General features: G+C 50.5%; 7 protein-coding genes across 7 annotated transcripts, besides 1 other annotated feature; 2 read left to right on the forward strand and 5 right to left on the reverse strand.

Moving 5' to 3' along the window:
• Positions 1–21,687: part of a sequence feature (contig 1.42 328..99573(1)) that runs on past both edges of the window.
• ANIA_02498 (putative C2H2 finger domain protein) lies at positions 1,220–3,014 on the forward strand (the record flags this gene model as incomplete). The annotated part of the gene is made up of 3 exons (XM_655010.1): positions 1,220–2,007; positions 2,062–2,331; positions 2,381–3,014. The coding sequence occupies 3 exons, from the start codon at positions 1,220–1,222 to the stop codon at positions 3,012–3,014; spliced, it is 1,692 nt and encodes a 563-aa protein (XP_660102.1).
• ANIA_02499 (putative RNA polymerase II Elongator complex associated protein Kti12) lies at positions 3,805–5,576 on the reverse strand (the record flags this gene model as incomplete). The annotated part of the gene is made up of 4 exons (XM_655011.1): positions 3,805–3,941; positions 4,217–5,096; positions 5,128–5,508; positions 5,571–5,576. 4 exons carry the CDS (start codon positions 5,574–5,576, stop codon positions 3,805–3,807), a joined length of 1,404 nt encoding a protein of 467 aa, XP_660103.1.
• efm7 (S-adenosylmethionine-dependent methyltransferase efm7) lies at positions 5,883–6,762 on the reverse strand (the record flags this gene model as incomplete). Its single annotated transcript, XM_655012.1, has 3 exons — positions 5,883–5,945; positions 5,994–6,614; positions 6,658–6,762. The coding sequence occupies 3 exons, from the start codon at positions 6,760–6,762 to the stop codon at positions 5,883–5,885; spliced, it is 789 nt and encodes a 262-aa protein (XP_660104.1).
• Positions 7,860–8,186, forward strand: ANIA_02501 (uncharacterized protein; the record flags this gene model as incomplete). Its single annotated transcript, XM_655013.1, has 1 exon — positions 7,860–8,186. One exon carries the CDS (start codon positions 7,860–7,862, stop codon positions 8,184–8,186), a length of 327 nt encoding a protein of 108 aa, XP_660105.1.
• On the reverse strand, positions 10,011–10,867 carry ANIA_02502 (uncharacterized protein; the record flags this gene model as incomplete). The annotated part of the gene is made up of 1 exon (XM_655014.2): positions 10,011–10,867. The coding sequence occupies exon 1, from the start codon at positions 10,692–10,694 to the stop codon at positions 10,011–10,013; it is 684 nt and encodes a 227-aa protein (XP_660106.1). The 5' UTR covers positions 10,695–10,867.
• ANIA_02503 (caspase family protein) lies at positions 13,422–15,005 on the reverse strand (the record flags this gene model as incomplete). The annotated part of the gene is made up of 6 exons (XM_655015.2): positions 13,422–13,635; positions 13,706–13,926; positions 13,988–14,084; positions 14,135–14,210; positions 14,299–14,343; positions 14,396–15,005. The coding sequence occupies 6 exons, from the start codon at positions 15,003–15,005 to the stop codon at positions 13,422–13,424; spliced, it is 1,263 nt and encodes a 420-aa protein (XP_660107.2).
• On the reverse strand, positions 16,486–17,939 carry ANIA_02504 (NAD(P)/FAD-dependent oxidoreductase; the record flags this gene model as incomplete). Its single annotated transcript, XM_655016.1, has 4 exons — positions 16,486–17,139; positions 17,185–17,397; positions 17,451–17,633; positions 17,694–17,939. 4 exons carry the CDS (start codon positions 17,937–17,939, stop codon positions 16,486–16,488), a joined length of 1,296 nt encoding a protein of 431 aa, XP_660108.1.

Below are 21,687 nucleotides of genomic sequence, written 5' to 3' on the forward strand. Positions count from 1 at the left end.
CAGTCTCGCCCGTGGATATCTTGGACACAGTTAAAGCCTCGGAGATTTTCCCATTGGATTTCAATCCGTGCCCTGGATAGGATTTTGTTTCTGTTTCTTTCATTTTTATCTACTCCCAGGCTTCTTGTCTGAGCAGTTCGACACAACAGGTAGTCCCCTCGATCATTTCTTACTCCCATTGTTTTGTGCTTTTATTTCATTGCAACATGCGCGCCACTCCAATGGACCACCCTGAGGACCATCGTCGACCATACATAGCAACAATTGCCTGGATCTCTTGAACATCTCCTTTTGCCTCTACCTGGATCTTCGGTGCCGCATCGCGGTTACCCAGAATCTTGATGACAATGATGGCCATGACCATTTGTCTGCGGCAGCCGCTGCGAGACTGGACACTACGAGTGTTGTTTAATGTTGGCACACTCGCTTCGACAACTGGACTATCTTTCTACTCTCTGGATTTAATCACCTCTCACTCAAAGCCTGGAGTGGAGGATTTGGACATTGCCTTATATGAACCGCTGGTTGCCTGATCTGTGACTTGATGACCTGATGTGATTACCTGGAATAAACCGAACTCCGGCCGGAGTTGGAGCCACACATGGACCTTGAAAGAACTACAGAATATGAACCAGATTTCTCATTTCCCTGGACTTCAAGCTGCTCTGATTGCCATGGTATCCTTGACCAATCTCGACAGAAGGATTATTCAGCGTGCATCTAATGTTGTTGCACTTCCGTTGACCCAGTCTAAACCGTAAACCGTGGATATCCGGCTGCATGGAAACAGTCTCAGCCTTGGAGTGACCTCAGCTTCCAGGAATGAAAGTCGACGTGTGACCCAGGATTCGATCACAGAACGCAGGCTGTTTCTGTTTCTTTTTATCCTCGCCGATTCGACCAGGATCCCGGATGACTTCGCCCCGTATGGACCAGTGGTGCAATCCTTGTCGACTTAGACGACCTGATGACTTAATAACCTGGCGACCTGAGGATTATCCTTTGTGGCTTCAACCAAATGGTTAGTGTTCCTGCGCCTCTGCCCTGCGGAAGTTGAAACTAATAAACATTTAGGAATCTTGATATGGACCCTGAGCGCTACCTCGGACGCATGATTTCTTGTTCTTTCTGTCGTTTTGCGCTTTTGATGTAGATTTACTGACTCGGCATTCGTTCTAGTCGCTGCATTTCTCCCAGCACACTGGATCACAAACTTACAATGGCCTCAGGCGCCAAGACCGACTCGGAGCACCTTTCTCTATCCCAAACAATGCTTCACATGGACCACTCACAATCAAGGCATATCCAAGGACATTTGGCCTCAAGATCCCAGGATGATGAACTTTTGAGCCAGGATAGCTTCTCCTTGTGTTCAAGTACTGCCCAAAGCGACAAGCCGTGGTCGATGAATGATGTGGACTGCCTTGATAGCAACTCTATTGCGTCAAGCAAACCCGACTCTCCAGCAGTCCAGATGCTTTCTTTTTCATTATCACAACATGCCCTGCTCCACTCCGGGGTAGGCGCCAGCGACATCATGTACTCGGCCGGTTCCGAATTTCATGGTCTGCCTGACGTTGGCGAACAAGCCGAAATGGATTTCTCCAAGCAGGATTTTAACCCTTACAATTCCCTGTTTGATTTTTCTGCCTTTGAGAATGATGTCAACGGCCAGAATGGGACTCATCCATCATGCACTCCTGATCACGGCTCTCCTGCCGGAGACAACTGGAACCCTATTGTCTCGGACAGCCGATATAACCAGGGATCCATGGAACATTTCTCTGGCAATGTTTTTAACATGCCTGTTTCCCCTCCACTGACGGAAGCGAGCAATGATATCGCCGTTACCTCTTCCTGCTCCCAATCTGGATACCCCGCTTTTATGTCGCATGAGGATGCCATGTTGAAAGACATCACGACGACCCCAGTTGGAACCCACGGGATAAACCTAGGAGACCCGATTTTCCCGTTGACACCGCCTCTCAATGAGCAGGACCCCAACAGGTTAGTTACACTCGGCAGCCTAGGTCGTCCAAGCTACATTCTGACCTGCAGCAGGACAATCCGCCCTTCGAAAGGTGCACGCAGGCCAGCACTGCAGGTGTCCCCAACCCGACCACAGGTTAAACAGGATGCCGAGTTTTTCCCACCTCTTCCCGTCAAAGAGCCACTCAGATCGAGGTCCAAGGATGGTAGTGAATCGCGCAACCCGCGTGACCACCCATACTACTCTCTGCCACCGCACTCTGATTCAAAATATTACTGCCCATTTGCCACTGGAGACAAGCCGTGCAATCACCCTCCCACTACTCAGAAGTGTGCTTACCAGTGAGTCAAACATGGCCCGGCATATCTGAATCTAAACTAATATCACCAGCAAATACCTGGATTCCCACTTGAAGCCATATCGTTGCCGGGTCCCCAGCTGCATGGATGCCCAGCTTCACTTCTCCTCAAATGCATGCCTATTCCGTCATGAGCGCGAAGCCCACGGTCTCCATGGCCACGGAGACAACCCCCACCTTTGTCTCTTTGAAGGATGTGACCGTTCCATCCCAGGATATGGATTCCCCCGTCGCTGGAACCTCTTTGACCACATGAGGCGGGTCCACGACTACGCCTCGTCTGAGCGCCCTAGCTCACCGGATGCTTCCCCCACCAACCAGCCCAAGAAGAAGGAATCCACTGGACGCAAACGCAGAGTTCCTGGCGTTAGCGGCGCTCAAACCATGAAGCGCACCCGCTCCACACAGTCCCAGACAAACCCATTGAAGGCTGCTGTCCAGCAGACATCCGTCCACAACGGCCAGAACATCCAGGCCGCTGAACGGAACTACTATAATTGCCACCGGCGTCTCCTTGAGCAACTCAACAACATCACACCCCAGGACTCCGCCATGCATGACAAGGTCAACGCAAGTCTCCAAGAACTCATTACCCTTGGAATTACATACCGCCAGGCCCAAGCCAGCCAGGCCGTTGCTCAAATCGGCAATGGAATTCCCGCTTGAATCAGCATGGCCATGAGCAAAGCAAGATAATTTTTGCATTTGCTGCCAATTTGTTTTCTCCTTCACAAGGATGCCCACTAGATCAGGACTGCTTGGCATATTCCATGGAGCTTGGAGGCGTTTCTAAATCCCAGCTACGGGGGCACTGTGCCTCCTTTTATGAATGCTGAATGAAACGGCCTACAACAAATTATTTTCAGACTGCCAGGAATAATTTGCATTGCACCTGTGTCTAATTCCAAGGGTTCAACCATGACCCAGGTCTGGTAAGAAGCGCACCATGTTCAATCGCGGAAGGACCCCGTTTGGACTGGACGGGCTGGTCTTGTCCTGGCTATCCAGGCAGGCAAAAACCAACTTCATTACAGGTCGAAGTCGAGTTCCGGTGCGGGACTCTAGCGCCCTTGCGCTACCCATTATTCTTTCTCACATTATCTCCGAGAATGCTTTTTATCTTTGCTTCTAGTTTTCGACCCTTCTTTGCGCTATCGCCCAGTTTGCGAAGGCTTGATTCTTTATATCATTTCGTATTCTGCTTTCCTATATTTCTGGTGGATTTTGCAAATTACTTGCTTGCTTCTCTTCCTGAATTTCTCCTCCACCGAGAATCCATTGGGGAAGACGAAAAAAGAATCACAAAAAAAGGGTTGATTCAATTCGGTTCGACTGAGATTTGTATACAGCGACGGACAGCGCAGCGCTTTAGCGACCGACAAAAACAAACAGGACGGAATGGAAGGAACTCATTTCGGGATATTATAGCTTCTATATGCGAGTTTATGTGTTATTTTTAATTGTTTTTGGATTGGTTTTTGTGGAAATACTTCTGATACTTCTTGTGCGATGCAGTCGGGGTGCAGTTGATCTGCACTTCATGAGCTTTCTGTGCTCTTGACGATGGGCCTGCCCTGTCTACTTTCGGGTTATCTATATAGTGATGATTTCGTAAAATCAGGTTTATATAAACTTCACTCTCTTCTAGTAAAAAGGTGTTCTTAACGCTTTCCAAAGTTTGATGCTTCGCTATATGCAGTTTCTCTAGACAAGATAAGCAACCCTATTAAACAGCCCAAATTCGCCAAACAATTCCGACAGGTAATGAACTACTGAACGGGCTTCCTACCGCTCCTCAACCTCATCGGCGAAATCCGCATTCAAAAACCTCACAAACGCATCCCCTATTTCCCCCTCTCTTAACCCACCTCCTCCCTTGACAGCCGCGTGTGGCCCCGCAATGTACGCGCGATTCAGCGAAATCCACTGCCTGCGTAGCCTCTGTAACCGGGGGAGTGCAAGGATCCCGCCCGCGGCGGCGAGATCATCGGTAACGCTGCCCGAGGCGATGTGTGCCGGTACGAATACCGGCGTTGAGGAGTCTGGAACGGGGATGCAGATTCCTTCTTCTTGGCGGGTGAAATCTTCGTTGTCAAGGGCGGAGGCCTGTTGTGTTTTGGAGGAGGCGAGGGCAGCTTTTGCGGAGGGGTTGGCGAGCGTAAAGGAACGGATTGCTTGAACGATTGCTGACGTGCGTTTTTCCATATTGTAGAGGGCTGAGGAGTCCGCTGTTGCGGGGGCGACGGTGGCCTGGTGCGGCTTTATCGCGACGCGCGGTCTACTGGAGAGTCCGCCTCGTGACGCCCCTGGGGTTGTCGTTGTTGTACTGGCGGCGGAGGAAGGGGAGATTGTTGTTGAGGTTAGGGAGGCTGCGAGTTCTGATATTGTGTTTTCTTTCTCCTGTGTTTCTGGGTGCGGGATGCCGGTCAGCGCGGTCCAGATTTCGGCGATTGGTGGCTCAGCGTCGGTGTAGGGGACCGTGAAGAGAGGCTTGTCCCAACGACTGTTCATGGAAGGTTCTTCGTAGCGGAAGATGAGGTTGTTGAGGAGGTCCGGAGGGTAGGGGTCGCTTTCATCTTTGCTTTCTGTGGATGAGGTGGAGTCGGGTGAGGATGAAGGGTTAGTGGCTGGCTTTGGGTTCTCGTCTCTACTCTCTTTCGCGGAGCCGTCCGGTCGGGAGGCGTTCTTTTTCCGCAGTCGCGCTTCGTTGATCGCAATACATTGATCAACCGGCGTCCCAACGTGGACCTAGCAAGAAGCCGTCAGCACTTTGACCAACCTCATATCGAAATTGGGAAAAGCGGGAGCATACAACACAGCACGTTGTACCCAACGCCTTTGCCTCACACCAAAGTTGGTATCGGTACCCCTTGATATAGTTCATTCCATCTAGAATCACAAAACTATCTCTTCCCAACATGCGTTTAGCCTTTGTATATGCAACTCCGCGCGCCTCCTTCTCTGTGCGCGCGGTGTCGTATACTGTCCGCGGGTAGTTGACATTATCGTGCGTTGAGACAATGTGGATCTTGTATTTCGATTTCGAAGGAGGGATTATGCCGTTGGCGACTAGTTGGGATTGGATTTCTTCAAGGCGCGTTGCAAGTTGTTGGGCGCGGTAGCTGAGGCCCGAGCAGGGGTAGCCGGTTAAAACTATGAGCTGAGAAAAAAAGGCACTTTGTTAGTATTGATGAGTGTGGATCTTATTGGGTTGCGACGTACTGGCATGATTGCTGATGAATATTTTGAATGAGGGGCTGGGATATTTTGCTGTAACTTTTGAGCGGGGATGGCGGAGTTTTGATGTTTGACCGCCTTCCGTGTGATTTATAGAGGCTCTTGGACTTTGCCAACTGAACTGGCAGAGATTTGAATAATATGAGGTCATTCCTTCTATCTATCTGATGTCTAATCTGCGCACGTGGTTTATCCGTGACATATTTAACGACACTTCGAAATGGTCAAGTCAGACGGGAGGGAATATTTATGTAATTGACGATGTCTATCCAGCCAAGCGAATCTAAGGTATCATGTCTATCGTAATTCATCCTTCCATCGAAGCTCGTAACCAAAGACTGTTCTTCGCAATCTCTCATCCTTCAGCCTGTTAGCAATATGCTCTTTCAATAGTCAATAGACACATACCCCAGGATCATTCTCAAACAAGAGCTTCTCCGTCAGCTTCTCAAACACCTTCGTCACCGTGAATCCACCCTGCTCAGCGAGAGGAAAGAACCTCTCGGTCTGCGGCAGCAGCCAAGGCTCATACGGCGTGAAAATGACCAGTGCAACAGCGTCCTTTTGTCGCTTCAGTGTCTCCTGCATCGTTTTTACCAAATTCCCGTGTTCGCGATGGCTGTACACGACGTCCGCCATGATGAGCACATCAAACCCATCGGCCCTCGACTCCTCAGGTAAATACGCTTTGAGCGGCTCAACATCACTGCCCCATTTGTAACCTGTGACGTGAAGCGACGACGGCGGGTCGGTAGGTATCATCGACGCCGAGGCATCGGCGTTCTGGCGCATGTTATCGACGAGATCCGGATCGGGGTAGTCGGTCATCACAGTGGTCCGGGCGCCCATAATTGCGCTGACAATGCTGGGCACTCCCGCCGCAGCGCCGATTTCGAGGACGTCCTTTCCAGCGATGAGTGTGGGGGCGTGCGTCTCGATATATTCTGAACTTATGCGGCCGGCATTCCAGAGCATATTTCCCTCCATAGAGATGTTAGTGCCAAAAACCATGAGCCAATTCGGGAATAGCTACATATAGAGGATGGCTGCCAACCAGGCGCACGCGGACTACCTGGCCTGAGAGCATCCTGTGCTCTGCAAAAGTAGGTTCTTTTTCAGGCGGATAGAAGCCCTCTGGGTCCTTGAACATATCCCCTGTATCAAAGTCGTCTGCCATTGTGTCTGATATTATCTTTATCGGCAGACAACAATTTGATATACCAAGTGACTGATGCAAATGAATTCGATATGTATCAACCTCAAATCGAAATCAGCTGAATTCTCCTCATGGTGGGGCTGCCCCTCGTTCATCACGTACAGATCGGGCTTGGTGTCCGTCTGCAGGCACATGATATCACGTGGCTTTTCCCCAGATCCGACCCGGAGTCAGCGCCGAGATTTGTCCGTTCCGATGGAAACACGGAGTCAGATTGACAACCGCTTGTCCTTATCCATGTTCCGGATAAAAAGAAAATGGAGGTTTGTTCACTCAAGGCTCGAGAAGATCCAGGAAGCTTAGTACCAGGTCGCGAGAGTGGGATTGCATGTATAAGAGCCCCGCAGGTGAAGAAGCCAGTGAACACCTGGGTAACTGGGTTAAGGTAGAGAGCGCCGGTCGAATGGGCTCCGAATACCGGAATTTATCCGGCGTTCAACGCGGTTGAATGGTAACGTCAAGCCCCAAAATTGCGCAAGGTTCCGAGTCTTGAACCGCTCTTCGATGAAGTGCAGCCGAGCACGAACCCTTGGGCATCCTCGGATTGGAGGAAAATCAGAAGTCGTCGATCAGTGCAGCGCTTAGAATCTCACCGTCTCACGAGCCAAACCCCTAATCTTGCATCAACGCCGCGGCAAATCACCCTATCCAAAGTACTGTCTAGTTCGGGGTTTGCACAAAAGGCTGAACTCCATAGTAACTCTTCACCTTATCATCATTATCACATTGACCACTGGGCTCGGCGAAAACTGGCCAGAGTGCCGAACGTCATACCGCGGTATACCCGAGTGCGCCCCACGTGGAGCCCATCGAGTCTCTGATCAACCATCAACCCACCCTCACTTTTCTCTTCTTTCGCTGCTCTGTTTCCGACGCCTCATTTGAACTTCACGCTCAGCGTCCAAATCATCCTCCACAACTCCCTCCTCCTCTCCGCACTCACGTCTCAGCCTAGCTTACAGCGTACAACTGTACTCCGCCTAGTTCTGGCCTACGAACAGTTTCAACACAAGGAACCCCCGCCTCAGTCTTCGCATCCCAAGCCCCGCACCAACACCATGAACAACCCAGCAGGTGCAACCCTCACATTTTCCTCAAATCCCCAGCCCTCGACTTCGAACACCCTAGGCACGCCCGCGGCCATGCAAATGCAAATGCAAGCTCAGAGCCAGTCCCAACCGGTGACCAGCCAGCAGCCGCAACAAGTTCCAGTCCATCAGGACACGCAGACATCACACCCGGCGCAATATCCGCACCAAATTCATGGAAATGGCGGGCCTACTGCCACAGCACCCTTCCTGCGAGACTTTAGTTTAGTCGCCGAGGCTGCGAAACGGGCGCAGATAGCCATTGTGACCAGAGACCTCGAGGGAGTTTCATTATAAGCACTCGCCTTATCGAAAGACCTACAATGGTCCAGTTAACGAGCAGCTTTCACTTTCATGAATGAGGGGGTCGATATAACGAATCTCTGCGGAGTCGTACAGAGTGCACCTGCAGCAACACTGTCCATGTCCTTACACTGCGGGGTTGGGTTCGGCTGGCTGGCTAGCTGACTAGCTGACTTGTTGGACAGTCGTGTCTTCCTCTTCGCCTCCACATCGATCTTCCCAGCCCATGGGGAGGGAGTTCGGAGTTTTACGATAGAAACGTCTTATTATACCTATTAGCATTTCATTTACCAGTCTATCGCGTTGTCGTCGACATCATGATTTATTTCGGGCAAGTCACAAATATCTAGTTTACAGGGTGTTTAGAGCAGCAACCTAGACACGAGCAGGGAATATCAGGCGCACGAATACAAGAAAGGAACCACTATAAATCGATCTAATACACATACATACTTGAGGTCCTATAATTTTATTCTAATATATCTCGATTGTTCTTTGAAGCAATCCTTGCCTTGTAACCGGTCGACGTATCGGAACGTGTGTATGAGATGCGATAGGATAGGGTAGGCTAAGGTAGATCGATCGATATCAAGAGGGAGAAACCGGGGAGAGAAAGATTGGAACCCGTCCGTCTCGACCGGTTTCTGGCGACTTTCAACTCCGCTCCGGCGGATGAGACATTATTGTATATCCAAATCATCTGGGTAGACTGGTATTGTTATGATATACTAAAAAAAAATTCGCGCAGTATATCGGGTCCACCGTACAGACGGGACTAATTTTTGGGGAAGGATTCATATATGGGTCTGATACTCGCGCCCAGCATGTTGCTACTGTACGCTCAGAAGACTATTGATAATTAGGCCGCAAGGTTTCCAAGCGTGATCCATATGTAGATACTTGACCGTCAAGGTTAAGAAGTACACCAGGTGGCCCGAGCCCCGAACGAAGTCCGCAAGGCTCCACTATAAGCCAGCGCGCGGTTTACCCTAGTCAGGGAGATCAGTTATATCAAGTGTTAGAACCATGGAATGTTTGATTTCGAGGTACCATCAGACTGTCGAATATCAATGTCATTGACCAGAACGAAAACATGACCTCTAGATGATAATGTAAACCCAACTGTACATATAAACTAGAAGCGAGAACAGATACATCCATGCCTCGAGAGCAAGGTTGGTTAGTTGAAATATACAAAGATAGAGGCTAACCAAGAGCGGTCATTACTGGTGCTGTTGGATGACAGCACAGGACGGATAGTATGAAAGAATATTGTCGGACACTGGAGGAAGATATGGACGAGCGAACAATATCCAACTGAAGGAGTGAGTAGGTTCTTGGAGGAAAGAGCCAAAAGAAAGCCGAAGATGCCAACGCCAGAGATGCAGCTAAATCGCAAGTAAAGAAATGGCTGGAGCAAGGACAAGAGTAGGAAATGTACTCCACGCTGAGGACTGAGTACCGAATTTTGAGTGAAATGCAGTTCTTTTGATGACGGATAGATGCAAATGGATGAGTACTGAAAATTGTCAAGAGCGCAAGGACTGGAGTTAGGGGTCCAAATGGAGAAAGAGATATTAAGGTGGCGCGCGCTCTCGCCGAGGATTATCGGTAAGTGGTGAAGTGGTTGTGGAAGTGGTTGGGTTGCGTCGAGAGAAGACATGATCCGTCAATTCTATGTATATCTTAGAGAACGGACGGCTGGGTTTGAGCATTATTGTTTTGGTAGTCGGCTTGACTCCACGGATGTAAGGGGAGTCAGCACCCCTGCATAAGTCAGGTCAGGTCCGCAGTGGGAGGCTTGGGGCGAGCTGGGCGCTAGAGCTGGTTACTGCTCCCGATCAGATTTGGCTGGGAGATGCTGGCACTCCCAGCGCGGTAGCTGGCCCTGCGTTGAGAAAAGCTCAGGCGCGAAAGCCGGCGGCTTAGCCGCCTCCCTAGGGTCGGACGCTGTGTCGAGCTCTCGGGGATTGGCGGCGGCGGCGGAAACGGCCGAGCACCTGCAGAGCTAGCACTGTCACTATCCGGGCTGATCGAGCCGGCTCCCGACGCAACGCTAGCGCCCGACGAATGGAAAACGCTTGCCGAAGCGGACGCTGGACCGACGCTGCTCAGTGTAGGGTTTGAATTGTTGTCGAAAAAGAAGGACGAGAACGTAGACTGACGGCGGGCGCGGATGGCCTCGGCGGTGTTACGCGGGTTCGGTTGCGAGGTGAAATCTTCTTTGATATCGTCGAGGGCGCGGGAGAAGCGGAGGAAGCGGCGAGGCCGTTCGGCAATCGAGGGCTCGCGTTCTTCGAGGCCGTAGATATTCAGCGGTGTTGAGTCGGGGTGGTCTTGGTCTAGCGGCGTTGAGTAGAAGCGTGGGAATTTGGGCAGCTCTCTGCGGCGTGGCATGGACGGGACGGGAGCCGGGAACCAGGCATGTTGCTGAGGCGGATACTGGCTGATGGGGCTGTCGAAAGAGGACTGCGACGAGTTCGATGAGGCCGAGGGCAGCATTTTCTGTTATAACGACATGTAGGATCGGCAGTAGAAGGAGTAGAGTAGAGCAGTAGAAGAAGTATAGTAGAGTAGAGCAGCAGAGTAGAGAGTAAAAATCAAGAAAGTCAGAGAAGTCAGAGTAGGAGTCAGGAACAGTATGTTTCAAAAAGTGGTAATGTAAGGTCAACGCGCAGCACTGACGGAAAAGCAGAACAGTAGGGGATCGCCGGGGGGGGATACAAAATAATTATAGCATTCGACGAGGGAAAGAAAGGAAAACAGGACCAAGGGGAGGGTGTGGAACTTGCGATTCCATCCAGCCCACAGTTCTCACTGGCGGGCCTGCCCAGTGCCCTCCCTCACTTGCTCAGGATCTCGGTTCGCCTTGCATGGATACGGAGAAGTGGTACAAAAGATCGGATCCTGCTCGTCGCTGCATCATTCTATCATTCCTCTACTCTACAGCGGGATCCCAACCAGCAGGCCCGCCACCAGCCGCCCATAACACCTGAATCGATGATATCCATCTTAATCATCAAGCGCGTCACGGTTGACCTGATGCAGAGTTTGCCTCAAAACCCGTTGGATGACATTGTCTCAGCGGTACTCGGAATGTGTCTGGCAGTGTCTGAGTCTGACTCGGATCGAAATAGCAGCATAGCAGCAATGCCACAATGAAAACGTTGACATTACGCGGCTGAGCATCAGGCTACCAGCTAGCCGGCGTCGTGGTTGATGGTCACTGCGTCTCAACCTCAGACGTCGTCGACATAAGACCGTAGCTAAACGTAGCTAAAGCACGGCATACGTACTCGGTATGTACCGGCGTAGACTCATTACTCCGTACCCGTCCAAAAGCCGTCCAAACCATCGAGAAAACTACTCTTGACTATCCAGAGACTGCGAGCGTGGAACCACGGCGGACCCGGCGGAGTCGCTAACAATAACATGCCCAGCAGATGGTGATCATCAGCATTCCAGTCCACTTGGCAGTATCATTTTGCGTCGTCCAAATTCTTCTTCTAGCAAACAACCTTTTCGAACAAAACGAAGCGCGTATCCCTGTCTGATCCCAAAAAAGAAATTAGGAAATCCATTTAACCATTCACCACCGCCAAGTGCTGCCAGCACGCCAGCGCCAATGCCAATAGGCATGGCGTGGCGCTCCCAGCAGAGATTTAGACTGTGGGGAGTCGTCCTAGAGCTGCTGCCTATAAAACGCGTTGAATCTCTGACACCCCCACCCGCAGCTCATCTCCCGTCATTTTTCTCACAATCGGCTCATCTCCTCTCGGGTTTCCGGAATGCGATTGATTGCGATGGAGTGCGTGCTCGGAAAACGCCCCTTATTGGCTCATTGGCTCATTTTTCGGCAACAATAGTGTAATAGTGTCCGAGTCTGAGATTCAGCGCTGAGACCACGTCGCCTACATGTTCCGACCCGGGAGGCCACTGAAACATGACGGTCGTCAGTGAAACGGCGGCTCCTATCGGGACCTACTGTGACTTGGAGACGGGAGACTGGAGACTGGAGACTGGAGACTGGAGGCTGGAGCTAGTATACGGGGTACATAACCGCACAGTGCACCTGGTGTTTGATCGCCATATACCGGAGCATTACCTCAACAGTTCCCCTCTCGGTCTGTTCGCATTGCAGATATGCGCTGTCCGTGCTACGTGCTTTGTCTGTATTTTGAATCAGGCTGGTTCTCCGAGTCGGCATCGCCGTACCACTGCAGGTGAATGAACAAGACTCGAGATCGCATGACATGGCCGCAATGCCACCTCATGAACTCTGTGGTCTCGCCGTGGTTCGCCGTGGCCGTGTTGTGGCCTTGCCGTGGCCTCGCCGTTGCCTCGTCGAGTGTCGGTGCTCGGTGGATTTGGCCATGTCTTTTCAGCATTCTGAATCCCTTGTCCATTGGGGAACCCCGTATTCTCCATGCTACAAGTCAAAGGCAGTCAAGATCGACCGATCATCGGTACCTCCTTGATCTGACGTCACAATCAAGTGTTATGGCATTTGAATGTCGATATTCTGACGAGTGTGTAGCCGGCGACTACCTGTGCAAAAGCTATGTGCAGTTTTTGGTTATTTTTTATTTTTATTTTTTTATTTACCTTTTCCTTGCATGATCCCTGGGTCGCTGTTGTGTATCTCCGTGGTTCCAGCCAGTTCACCAACGGGTTTGGCTGCAAATGGCTGCGCCTGCAAGGCCGGATCGAGATCACCGACTAGATCCAGACTCTTCCACGAATCTCGGTCGGCGTTCCATGGATGAGTTGTGTTATTTCTAGAAGGGCTCGTGAGCGAATCATGCTCGCCTGAGAAAATGAAGAAACGGGCATTGGGATCGAGGCAAACGAGTTATGGATGTATATGACCGCGTTCAAGAGCGGTGTACCTGCGACAGTGATGCTAAACCAGGATCGGATATAAGATCCGTTAACTGGATGCCGGCTATTTTTATCTTGCATCGACTTTCCTAGGCACATCTAAAGCTTATTCTCGATCTAAAGGACTAGGATATGTCTTATGGAATGGCCCTGAATCACCCCCTCAGGACGCGCAATTACACACGTATTCTCGAATATTCGAGGTCAAGTGAAACCCGACGCATCCAGAGTCCCATTTGAGAGATCCAGGTCCAAGCCTAGCCACCGCTCGAGGCCACGCTAACCACACCCGTCCTTTACCGCACTTACATCACGAACAATAAATTGGTATCTAACAGAATCGTTGGATTAGATGTGGAGTCTCCTCGTCGGAACCCAGCATGGGAACTTACCTAACGGATGACTGCAACTCAATTGCGGCTTCTGCGTATACTTCCCTTCCAGCTCCGCTCGGATCAGATTCAGCAGTTGCACATAGCTCAGGTGCGGATGCCGCTGCAGCACCTTGATAAATGCCCAGCTTAAGGCCCCCCGTGCTTCGCCGTCCTGGAATGTGTCGGCACTGTACAATGTCAGCATTTGCTACCGTTGTCTCTTCCGTCTGAATATTGATAGATGACGGACGGACGTACGATGTCTGTGAGTCCTTCGACCCTGAAAACATGACTACATCGGCCGGTGAGGTCTTTGTGCGCACAGTCCGGCGCCGCGCCGAGTCACCTATCGCGGCCTTCTTGAAGAACCCAATGGCGGTTTGCGCGACGCCGCTCAAGTCACCGCGGCCGTAGGAGGTGATCGCGGAGAACAGGTCGGATGCAGCTTCTTTGGCGAGGTTCGGCTCTTTGAGGATGCCCTGCCGTACGCTTGTCAGTGATGCTATCTTGCGAATTGGCGAGGAGGAATGGAAGACAGACCTGGGTGGAGTAGACGTAGGGGAGGTCGAGGGCTGTTCCGGAGTGGCAGGAGTCGAAGACCGCCGTCAGGCGGACTCCAGGCTGAAGGGGCCGAACCCTGCTGGCATTAGTAGATGGTAGTTGTGAACGTAAAAAGAGTGGACGAACATAATATCGTGCATTTCATCGTCAACGATGTGCCCGGCCACCCGGTAGTCCACCGGGTAGATCACGTCGTCGAAGCCTAGACACCCATGTCAAAGTCTGGTCCGCTTTGCCACTGACAGCCATGTCGTGACAATACAGTAAAGAGAATACGGAGTACGACTAACCATCATCCTCATCCCCATCAAGATCGGGTGTCCGACCACCATGTCCTGAGTCCGTTAAATTGAATTCCACACGACTGAACGCGGCGGCTAAACATACCAGAAAAATGGATAAAAAGACTGTCGTTCGCAACGGCCCCGTTAACAAGCCACTGCATCGCGCGAAGGATATTTGCTTTCGTTGGCAAACTCTTCGGGTTCTGCTGGTCGTCTGTGAGGATCACCATGTCCTCTCGCCGATACCCATACCGCTCCGCTAGGAATGTCGAGACGTTCGTCACGTCGTTGATACATCCCTGCAATTGGTTCGGCTGGCCAAAGTAGTTTATCCCAATTAAGAGGGCGCGCCGCCGGCCGGTACAGCTGGAGTACTGGAAGTGGTAGTTTGATGGCGCGCCATGGCCAAAGGGTTGGAAACCTGAGGGGGGCCGGGGTGGGAGCGGTTGACCCCCGGAGGGCGGGGACGCTGGTAGAGTTAGAAAGAGGGTAGACGAATGGATGGGGGTTTGGCAAAGGTGGCGCACTTGGGTACGAGCGTAAGCTAGGCGAGTGAGACTGAGATTCCGAGGATGGGCGGGGTGGAAGCGGCGGTGTGCCGTAGGGTGAAGGTGAGTATCGAGGGTCCCTGGGTGCATAGGGTGCTGAAGCTGGAGGGTAATTTGGTGGCGGATATCGGTAGGAACTTGGCGGGGGGTATGGCGGGGGTGCATATTGGGGACTGTCCAGCATGGTCAACATGTATAGATATATGGTGTGGGAGGGAAAAAGGTACCTGTATGGCTGCGGAGGGCCCCATTGCTGGCCGTGGCCGTTCCAACTCGACGGGCGAGGCGGCGTTGGGGGAGGGGGGTGGTGATAGTACATATATTCGTCTGGAGTCGTAAGAAGCAGTTGATGGCGTGGTATATGTTATATTGGTGTCGGAATCAATTCATAGGTGCACTTGAGCCTCGTGGATTATAACGCTGCTTACTGTTCTCGGGGATTCCTCGGCTAGGCGCAACAAGGTCAAACACTGTAATCCAGCGCACCTCCAATGACTGTAAAGACAAGAGGTTAGGAATACTGCAGGAGGAAAGAAACTCGAGTCACTAAGATCGCTCACCGTTCGAACTTGGAGATCAACGGGGCGTTGGACAGGGCTGGCTGATGCCTACACCAAGCGGGGCAGTGATTCGCTGGACTGTTCCTGGGCGGGGACGTCTTTGTCGGTCAACCACTCCATTGGAGAGCAGCTCGCTGAGTCTCCATCCGTAGGGCAGAACACATGGCTTGTTCCATGATTTGAAGATGCATGGTAGGCAGTAGCATTGACTATCTCGGAAGTCGGCATCAATTCGGATTTCAGTCACCGTTGAGAACGCATGTTGTTGGGCACGGGATGTGGGACATTCTCGGATAGTCTTTCTAAATGAGGATGCCGTGAGCCGACGACAACATCATTTAGGTCAGCTTAAGGCCACCACCGAAATCTATCATCAATGGGAAAAATACCAAGAAATGGGAGAGCTGTCGGTGATTTTGCTTGCGGCTGAAACATTGGGCTCAGGGTTCATTGCCGTTCAGTCCTATCGGTATCATCGTGCAAAGTGGTTAAGGCGATCTCGATAAGGTCAGCTCTGCAATGCAATAGACATCTGGTGCCTTTTGTACTTGGAGGGTATGTCATGTTCACCCGAGCCAGTTTGGGGGAGTTAAGTAAGCGAAGTGTTCAAGAGGGTGATGGGCTTGAAACTACGACATAGTTATGTCCTGTCATTAATGTAGTATTTATGCACCTGAATAAGCATGCACAAGATTGCTGGATCAACAATAGTAACTTCTTGACAGCGGAGTCTCGAAACAATCATCCTTCTCACTGGCGCCGCTTTGATCATCTACAGGATTATCGCTTTGACCTCAAAAGCGTGATTGAAGCTCATCGTCATCAGCGAGAAGCTGCATTTTGAACCCGCGCTGGAGTGATTTAGTACACCTCTGGTAGCTGTGTTCCGCCATGTGCTTCCTCCCATGAGCTTGACCAACCCGGGTGCTGCTGTGAAGATGCGTGCCATGCCACTGCAGTCGTCAGTCACGGTCAATTGAGCCGCGAGGAGGCACTCAGGGGACATACTGTCCGTTATGGCCAGCGCAAAGCCACTGCCCCGGCAGCCCGGGCAACTCTCCTACCCACGGCACTCCGTCGGCGCTCTATCCATCGATTAGCTTCTTGCTACATATAAAGTGAGGAATATATTCCCTAGCAATGATGCCACTCCAGCTGTCATTGTTGAACTCGGCCTTCCACCCGATGATCTGGGACTGGGCGAAGGCTCGGACGGCTTCGGTCACGGGCCTGAACCCCTGCAAGCTATCGTCTATCCCCCTTTCCGGGTGAGCTTCGAGCCATCGTTCGAACGCAGGCTGACCGGGGTTGCTGCCTCCGATGAAAGCCGAACCTTCTGTCGTATTCCGCGGGTTGATACTGAACAGATCCCCATTTGCGAGAAGGACACCGTACGAGTTGGTGAGCGCCTCGGATTCTTCAAATGCCACTGGGGGGATAATGCGGTCGCACATGTGAGGCTGGGGATATATGAGGCCGCGCAGAGATGGCGCCAGGGCAGAGCTATACGCGTTTGTTGCATGAATGGCCTGGGAGCACTCAATGTCGCCGCGGTCGCTCTTCACGATCCAATTTCCTAGTACTTTTGAAGACTTAACAACCCGGGTTACTTTGGTGCGAGTCTGAAGATTGACTCCTTTCTGTAAATTGTCGCGCATGATATGAGCGGTGAGTTTCCAGGGGCAAAGCGTTGACGCTGACCAGGAATAGCACGCCTGGGCATCTTTGATGCGTGATATCTATATGTGCCGTTAGCGATGCTTTGTGGCTAAGATGCTACAAACCTTGAATGCTTCCATGGGATCATGGGTGACTTTGATATGGTCAACTTTGCCACCAGCGGCCTGGAAATGCTCGAAATTCCTCCTTGCAATAGCTGCGACGTCTGGGGTCGTTGGGACATCCAGGGTGTCACCAACCCATAGATCGCAGTCGACATTATTCTGCCGTACATATTCCACCAGTGCTAACCACGTCTGCTGCTCGTTATCGAGAATCTGATGAGGCGTCAACGGAACTTATTTTGGCCAGGTATCTCATGTTCGCCCACCTTAAGAGCCTGTTCAGTCCCAAACTTCTTCTCATATTCGCTAAACCCGCGCCATTGGTCTGGCTTACAGTGTCCGGCATTCCGACCAGTAGCACCTGAGCAGAACTTACGGGCTTCAAGAACAACGATGCTTTTCTCGGCCCATGCTCCTTTGCAGTGTTTGGCTGCTAGTGTTCCGGTTATCTCTCACGCTCATTTTAGCACCGGTCATAAAAGCATGATTGCGACTGGCTGGGCACCTACACCAGACCCGATTATCACGATATCAGCCGATGTGGGCAGGTCGGGCGTCGTTCGATGATTCAGCAGAGGGTCTCCTTGTACGCCTTGGAGCCAGTACGATAGTGAATAGCGGCCCGATTTCGGGAAGCCGAAACGCGTAGATCGTGCCGCATTTCCTGGAGGGGATTCTTTGACGCTCGAGATTGTTGGCCTTGCAATAGCTTTCCAAGCTGGCCTACGGCATTCTGTAGGCTTCTGCGACAACATGACAGTGACGATATATCTCCTTTGCTTACCACAACCCAACTCAGACTAAGGTGGCATCGTGTGCGAAGTGCATGGTCGGCAGACAATCGGCGGCTCTGTCAAAGGCCCCTCAAGCAACTTGTGATTTGTAGACCATCCGAAGCAGGTAGAGCAGAATCTATGAGCCCAAACGCAGCCTATGATGTTATGTCGTTTATGTCGTTTCAGCTATTTTCACCCACTTGAATCCTACGGATAGGGCTTTCTTTAGCTTGGAGAGAGATCTGTATTTGGTTGTTGTTTGCTGTTGAGCTGGCTCTTTAATGTTAGCGTTATCGCAGTGGAAAGTCTGACTGTTCCGCGCAGAGGATGGATTCTTATAGGGAGTTGACTTCCCCAGCATAGTTGCTACAGAGCACTTGAAAAATTCATATAGCAACAGGAAATTAATGAGTTAGAACTTGAGCTTTGCCCGCCAGGTGTAGTTCTCGCCCACAAGACCCTCCAGCGCCGCATTTACTATCGTGCTTCACCCTGGGAGGATGCAGTGTCTCGAACATGCTACTGCCGCAGTAAAGCTTATTGCGTGCGAGGGCTCCGTCCGGGTTTCACATTTAATACGCCGCAGGAAGATGTCAGGGAGCGTAGGCGGAGAGGTACTGGGGGTTTACTGGAGGCAGCACTGGGAAGCTTAGGGATTCCTAGATAGTAGTAAGCTACCAGTATAGTCCTCTTAATGGAAAACAGCAAGACGCCGAACCTCAGCTGGAATCAATTACGGGTGGAACAAAGGACTGGTTGAATCTCAGTTGAAGAACATACCCAAGAAGAGAAATCTAAGGTGAACGATAAAGCCCCTATATGGTATAGTCTCTCAATCATCCTCAATACCTTCTCTTGCTGCTTAAATGCTGGGCAGTTATCTATCAGAGTACGTTCCATGATATAAGATATAAGCACTTGCAAGATATGGATCAGTCTTATTCACCTCAACCAACTCAAAATAGACTTCTCTCTGTTACGACCGTCAATCTAATATAAGTATAAATGTGCATAGCAATATACAGTACCATATGCAGTTTTCATATGCCAGTCTTACTATCTGTGCCGGGCGTGATGCTGCCGCGATACAGCGAAATCCACATACTAAGAACAACATTCTATTAGAATCGGCTATAGGACTAGTGATACTCGCGAACAGTAAACCCATCATTTTTGTAAGCCACTTGAATAAGTAGAGGATTGTCACAAATAGAAATACCTGTTGAGTAGCGTTGGCTGTAAGAATAAGAGTAATGCAAGTAAGTCCTACAGACACCACTGTATTTGATAACTGCTCCGTGCCTGGAGGCATCCTAGTAATCTTGAAGGATTTGTCTTACCCAGATTTATAATTACCCACCTAAAACCGGAAGAATCATCGACGGCAGTGCTCATTGAGAGCCAGGCGGCATCCAGTCAATCACCCAATTGGAGAGGGAAACGACCCTGCATTTTTGTGCAGACTTGAGATTTCAAGACCTGCAAGGGAAGTCTGTCCAGGCCAGAGGGAGTACAAAGTCTTTTTCTCAGAGGAGTTTTGTCAATGATGGGAGACTTCTTGTTATCGAAAATTTGTAAATCTTCCCAGCTGCTAGTGAATACGGCATGCATAAGATTTGGTTCAGAGTAGCCTATTTGCTTGTTAATTGGTAACAACGCAGGGGGTTGCTTGAGCTTACAATAAGTAGGCATAGAGGTTGCACAGTTGTTATTGATCCAGTTACTGATCATACCATCTTTTATCCAGGAGTGGTAACGGCCCCCCTCCTGGAAACGTGATATATGTTCATGGACCCGATCCTCCTCTTAGAAAGTTCAACTGCCCACTTCTTTTCTGGAATCCAAAAATCAACTCGACCTTCTTTTGTCCTTGACCATTCCGAACAGGTCGGAACCCCTCTGCCGGCGACTACGTTGAAACAGCGGTAAACCCCATCTTGATACGCTGCTTCAAGAGGCTTATGTAGAGCCGCGCTAGTGAGAATCTTTCCAGTAGCGTGTGACGCAGAGTGGCAGCAGAAAATGCTTTCAAGATGTCCACACATAATCATCGTAAGCTGTTGTACTTCGGATCCAAGCATATATTCTGCTTGTTGAGGATCCATTCAACCCACCTGGAATAGATTAGCATGATACACCCAAAATATTTAGTGGATACTTAGGGAGACTTGCTTCTCGTGCAGACGTGCAGACGAGGTGGAAATGTATATATCTCCTTGCGTGCTTTGTCCATAGGTACCAAGGTTTGTGTAACCATCCTCTACATAACACGTTTCCTTAGTCTCTTCCAGATCCGTATTGCTATCATCAGCCACAGTGATATCATCCTGCTTGTCAACAGGTATACTCCCTTGCTCTAGGACATGACGAAGAACCTTTGCAACTCGAATACTCAGTGAAGGACCTGTTGCAAATGAACGATAACTGGTGTAGTCTCTAGAAACCTCCAAACTCGTTCATCATCTTGCAAGCTGTCGATAACATGAGATTTTGTGATTGGTGATATCTTGCCGTGCTTGATTGTATCCCGGTAATGCTAATATATTGTCAGCTAATCGAGCTTATCTAGAGAGATGCAATTTAGCTCAAGAGGTAGAAAAACGGACATAATAGAACTAGTTTAATAACGACTTGACACCGCCAGGGTGGCCACTTGTCAAGGAAAACAGATAGTCTCCGGCATCAGTATCGAGCATAAAACCTGCCTCAAACTTCGTATATGCGCAAATTTGCTGAACGGCGTCCTTGAACTCATCTGCTGTGAAAAAAAGCCCTACTGATGGTAGGGAAGAAGGTTCAATTGGTGGTGATGATGATGATTCTGGGGTGAATGCAACGCGCTGACATGGTTTCAAGATAGCTGGAGTAAACGTGTCAGTTTGCCCGTCGACACCAGTCAATGGACTGCCAAACGAGCAAAAAAGACAGAATCTGATATCTTTACCCTGGCTGTAGATCGGTTCCTTGATCACGAGACTCCAGAATTCCGTATCCAAGTAGGTCCTTTTGGCTTCGTCTACGATGATGACAGCTCCTGGAGATAGCTTTCGAGCACGGCCTAAGTTTGAAGCGACTGCAGATAGTCTGTGTCAACTTCTGCCATGGCTCGCCCTCGCCTTCAGTGGGGTAATCCTCGAGATTCTTCCAAATGCTGATGAAATAAACGACCCTCTTCTGCTCTCTATAATACTGCTGAAGGAGACGGGCAAGTGTTGTTTTGCCGCATGCCGGAGATCCCCGCACATAGACAACATTTTCGCGGTCAACAAGCTCAGCGAGTAGTCTTACTGTGTCTGTGCGATGACTGACGAAACAAAGCTCGTGGACTGTTTGCCATTATGTATCATTCCATTGTAGATCATATATGCCATGAAGCAATTGAGCGAAACCTAACCTTTCTCTTTGTGGTACGCCGTTTCCTGGGCAATTTCTGTACCAGCACCGTGTTCAGTCGCGAGAGGTGAAGACACCTCTCCTTGATCAGAGGATGGATGATGGCAACGAGAGCTTTCAGTACTTGGAAGCTTTTCTGCGGTAGTTCTCGAAATAGAGCATCAAATCCCGTACAAGTGCAAAAGAGAAAGCCGCAACTCCATGCGCATTTGCCTGCTATGATGCGGAGGTTGGGATTTCAGCTGGACGGACACGAACCGCTGCCAGCGTAATAGCGCTGGAATGCCCAGTAACCATGTTTAATCTCACATTGATGATCAACCTGAAGAGACGT

The sequence above is a fragment of the Aspergillus nidulans genome, chromosome VII (genome assembly GCF_000011425.1).
Source record: "Aspergillus nidulans FGSC A4 chromosome VII".
NCBI classification, from domain to species: domain Eukaryota; kingdom Fungi; phylum Ascomycota; class Eurotiomycetes; order Eurotiales; family Aspergillaceae; genus Aspergillus; species Aspergillus nidulans.